The following is a 5,128-nucleotide window of genomic DNA, read 5'->3' on the forward strand; positions in this document are numbered from 1 at the left end:
AGAGAGAAAAGCACCTTAAAATTTCTTTTAAAAAAAGTTTACATGTGACTTCATTCGTAAAGTGTATCAAAGTCAATCATAAAACAATGTAACAATCATTTAAACAATCAAAAGTCTCTAACTGGAATTAATACATATATTAATATTAGATCCTGGGGAAACAACAATGAAAGATGCAGAAGCATTCCTGGTCCTCATGAAGCTTATGCAAGGACAACACAGAAGGAGCTTATTTTCGGGAAGCTAAGCTCTTAATGGAGGGATGAAACTAGTTATCCTGTATATTATTAAGGAGGCATGGAAAGCTTAGGAAACAATTACATTAAAGCAACATTTGACACAGAGTAAAGCTGAAGTAGAGAACCACAGCTTTTGATTTGATAAAGATAACCTATATTCTACTCCAAGACTTTAGGTACTCTCAAAAAGTAAGTAAAACTTTATTTTTACTTATCCCTTTGTTGAGACACTTAAACCTGAAATTAAGTCAAAAAGCATGAGACTCTAGAAAACTCACACCCACTCAATCAACCAAGAGTATCTACAATCTAAATGGGGCAAAACATTTCAATAGCACATTCTTGATCTAAAAGTCTTAGAGGCAAGGAAAAAAAAAAAGATTTCAATAGCACTAACAGCTCAGGGAACATGTTAAACCTCTTCTTTTACATCCAGAAAATCAGAAAATTGGGCTAAACACAATATATTCCAGACGGTGTTTAAAATTATTTGTGTAATTTAAGCTTGTCAGTTTAAAGATGCCTTTATACCAACGCTTCATATCATCAGTGAAAACTGTTTATCAAGAGGGAGCAGTATGGGCTATAGAAACAACACAAAATCTCACACTTAATCTTTTAACATTACTGGAATTTCAGAGTGAGTAAATATGACTAAAAATTACAGCAACAGCCAGGCACAGTGGGTCTACACCTGTAATCCAAGCACTTTGGGAGACTAAGGCAGGCAGATCCTCTGAGGTCAGGAGTTCGCGACCAGTCTGGCCAACATGACAAAACTACATCTCTACTAAAAATACAAAACTTGCCGGGCATGGTGGCTCACGGCTGTAATCCCAGCACTTTGGGAGGCCGAGGCGGGCAGATCACAAGGTCAAGAGATCGAGACCATCCTGGCCAACATGGTGAAACCCCGTCTCTACTAAAAATACAAAAAAATTAGCTGGGTGTGGTGGCACATGCCTCTAGTCCCAGCTACTCGGGAGGCTGAGGCAGGAGAATTGCTTGAACCCAGGAGGCAGAGGTTGCAGTGAGCCAAGGTCGAGCCATTGCACTCCAGCCTGGCGCCTGGTGATGGAGTGAGACTCTGTCTCAAAAAAAAAAAACAAAAACACAAAACTTAGCCAGGGTTGATTGTGTGAGCCTATAGTCTCAGCTACTTGGGTGGCTGAGGCAGGAGAATCATTGAACCCAGAAGGCAGAGGCTGCAGTGAGCAGAGATTGTACCACTCCACTCCAGTCTGGGTTACAGACTCTCAAAAAATAAATAAATCACAATGATGGGACAAAGTACTGCTTTGTTTTAAAACTGCAATGTGTTTTGTCTCCAAGACCTTAATCAACATCCTCAATGACAGCATTCTTATAAATGATAGCCAACTGTAGGTCCTTGCTGTGGTTTCTCTTGTGTAAGCATGTGCATCTTTCTAAGTATCATAGTGAACCTTACTCACAGTAAACTGCCTCTCCAGCATTGCTAAAAAGTTGTTATTCCATCCACAGGGAATTCAGCAAGCTAAAAGAATCATGGAGTGATTGCTACAGAGATGGCTCAGTGTTTGAAGAAGATCTTTGAATCTTATATTTAGCTGATATCATATCTTCTTATATAATATCAGCTCCAAGTATCAGGTCAAATTCTCTAGGAGAACAACTCCCCAAATTCTTTCCCTAAGTCAGCTCCTTAACAAAAGCTTTGTGTTAAATATAAGGAGGTAAATTGCCTTGAACATTTGACTTAGAAAATTCTAATGCTACTTTTCGATCTGTGATAGTCACGAGTACCAAGCACAGCAGCCACTATACCCATCAGCCTTGTGCCAGCACCCGGCTGCAGGGCAGCCAAAGAGCTCCACAGCTCCCATCTCCAGATAATGTGGAGAGAATCATGGCCACATCCCAAACCACTGCTGCAATTCCCAGTTGTCTCCAGTCTTGCTGAATCTGTGTCATGTGGTTCACAAAGGTGGCAAGAGGCTTGTGGAATTTCTGCAACCCCAAACCCTCAAGTGTCCTCATAGGGCACCAGGGCCATTCTGCCCGACCCAGCCCTCTGATCACACTTCCACTTAGACTAGATAAGCTTGAGATTATCCTGCCTTTTGATACAGCTAGAAACATACAATCATGGCAGTACCATCTCCTCAAGACTAGAAGTGAACAATACTGGTGGACTCCAAGTCTCTCACAGGGAGACCAGGGCCCTGGTCCTGCAAAGGATCAAAGGCCTCCCCAATAAGTCCCACTATACCTGCCCTTACCCATCCCTCCAAAGGGGCTGACAGATGCTCCCTTCCCTCCCACAGGCCCCAGGGCTCCTGCTATCCATGAGGGTTGACAGTAGGAAACAGGGGAGTCCACAGTGTCCTTCAGGATCCCCAGGACACACAGGGCACCTGCTGCACCCTGGGAGTGCAGTGAGCTTCCCAATGGAGATCTAACAGCTTGCCCAGCCCAGCCCGAGAGTGGGGCACAAGGCACAACCATGGCAATATCAGGATAAATGTTAAAGCAACATTTGAAACACAATAAAGCTGAAGCATCACAATACATGCTATTTTTAAAGATACACTTTTCTTACCTCTTTTGTAGGCTTATTTTCTTTCTTTCTCTTTCGTCTTCTTTTTGGAGGAGATACATTCTCAGCAGATATTTCGTCTTCTGAACTACTACAAAATCGAGTAATTCGTCGACGACATGATGTTCTTAAAGGAGGCTGCAAATTGATGCCTGCATCAGCTGTCCAATCGGAATATCTAGATGAAGAATCACTAGGAAAGGGGAGTGCTTCAAGTTAAATGAAACCAGAATATAAGCACTGATAGCAAGTCAATCATGTAAAATTGAGGGAACAAAGAAATGAGAAATCAAGGGAAGGGAAGACACTAGAAAGATTTAACTCGAGCATTCTCTTCTCACTACTAACAACTACTGAAGTGACTGAAGATCATGACAAAGAGAAAAAGAGAAATCTCCACTAACACTAGAAATTAGGAAAGAATATAAGCCTGAAAAAAAGATTTAGGTATACTGCGGATAAAATATGATGGAAGACAACTAACAATTACCCCTTCAGGAAACAAAACACAGACTTATAAAAACAGTAAGAATCATACAAAACCCCAAAACTAAGACCCACCACTGCCCCCATGTTGGAGGAAGCCAAGGTATAGACCAGGAATTTCAACTGGAATCAGAAGCCATCAATGAATACACTGAGAAGCCCAAGGGAAGCACAGCTACATCAAACTGAAAGCCTTAAGTATTCAGTTTCTTCCCAAGAGGAATCTCCCTGATATGACAGAAATCTAAGAAAGCGACTAGTCCTAGCTACACCTTAGCAAAAGCAGAGTCAAAGAGGAAACTAGTTATAGAAAACTAGTCCCTAGACCACTACTAACTTCACCAGACAGAAAAAATAATAATAAAGGTCTCTATTCGGGCATTCTTGGCCCAACTTCAACTATACACCTTTTAAACTCTATCAAATACACACATAAACACATTACAAAAAGGTATTTATTATTTAAAAAAAAACTAAATAAAGCTTGCTTATAAAAATTATAGGAGCATCTGTTTTGGATAAATAAAATTCAAGAAAAGTTGAATTAAAAGACAATGAAGACACAGGGTAGAATAGTAATTGCCAGGGATATGGGGAAGAGCAAAGTGAAGAATTGTTTTTTAATTGGTATAGAGTTTCTGTTTTGCAAGAAACAAGGTTCTGGAGATTGGCTACACAACTATGTCAATGCATGTAACAGTACTGAACTGCACATTTTAAATGGTTATGCTATTTCTATTAGACATATATTTTACCACAATTAAATTTGTTTGAAAAAAGACAATACACTTATCTTCTTTAAAAAAAAAATCATTCTAGCTCATCATAATAAGGTAAAAGAAGACAACAAAGGAAGCAGGGAGTATGTGATAATGGTTTGGACCAATGCAGTACCAATAAAAAAAAAAAAAAAGAAAGACAATCTGCGTGATATTCGGGAAGGAGAATTTTCTAGCCATGTTACGGATAAGTAGACGAGAGAGATTATAGTCCACTTTTCTGGGCTGAACATCTGTTGAGATGAAGGTGACATGCACCATTATGAGAATCTGAGGCTGACATTTTGCCCCAGGAAATTTGGTTCTCAAAAGTAACAAAAAAGCAACACATGCAATAATAATGAATATACTTGTGGTTTTACCACACATTAACTTTAGATACTAGTCTTTTTGAGTGCAGCCAAGATTGAATTTATATTTTCAGTATGCATGTTCAACAATGCTGGGTCAACTGCTTAAAGTCAACAAAAAGCTCCTGAAATACTCCTATAGTAACAGCTGTTAATCTAGTTTTTGTCTCCTTTCAAAAAAAAACTGTTCCACAGTTGCAAATGCTTGCATCTTGAATAAAATTCAAGTATGATTTCATCCATGCTATGACTAAAATGCTTTAAAAATTGTAACAATTAAAAACAGATACCTTGAACTTTCGCTGTAACTTTCACTTTTTCTATCACTTCTCCATTCATCTTCTTCCGAAGAACAAGAACCTTCACTTTGATCACAGGAAGTCTCCTAATTTGTGAAGGGGGGGAAAAAATATCTTGATCCCTGAAGTTAAATAATACATGTCCAGAAAAAAAGCTGTACAGAATCCTCCCCAGTAAGATTAAATCATCTAAGAAAAATGAACAGTAATCAGTTAGTAAAAATATAATTAGATAAACTTAAAAGGCAAACTTCTTCACTATATCCTTTACTTTTCAAAGCATAAGACAGCTGGGCACGGTGGCTCACGCCTGTAATCCCAGTACTTTGGGAGACTGAGGCAGGCGGATCATGAGGTCAGGAGTTCGAGACCAGCCTGGTCAACATGGTGAAACCCC

General features: G+C 39.4%; 1 protein-coding gene and 1 pseudogene across 1 annotated transcript in view; both read right to left on the reverse strand.

Annotated features, from left to right (window-relative positions):
• Window positions 1-5,128, reverse strand: part of BRWD1 (bromodomain and WD repeat domain containing 1) — a 142,346-nt gene that overhangs the window by 54,040 nt on the left and 83,178 nt on the right. Inside the window, exons 21-22 of the mRNA XM_037737689.1 lie at window positions 4,723-4,817; window positions 2,821-3,010 (exon numbers count right to left, since the gene is read on the reverse strand). Coding sequence (XP_037593617.1) covers window positions 2,821-3,010; window positions 4,723-4,817 — 285 coding nt within the window. The remainder of the gene's footprint in view (window positions 1-2,820; window positions 3,011-4,722; window positions 4,818-5,128) is intronic.
• LOC108302584 lies at window positions 1,420-2,274 on the reverse strand (annotated as a pseudogene).

The sequence above is a fragment of the Cebus imitator genome, unplaced genomic scaffold, assembly GCF_001604975.1.
Source record: "Cebus imitator isolate Cc_AM_T3 unplaced genomic scaffold, Cebus_imitator-1.0 Scaffold41, whole genome shotgun sequence".
Lineage (NCBI taxonomy): Eukaryota > Metazoa > Chordata > Mammalia > Primates > Cebidae > Cebus > Cebus imitator.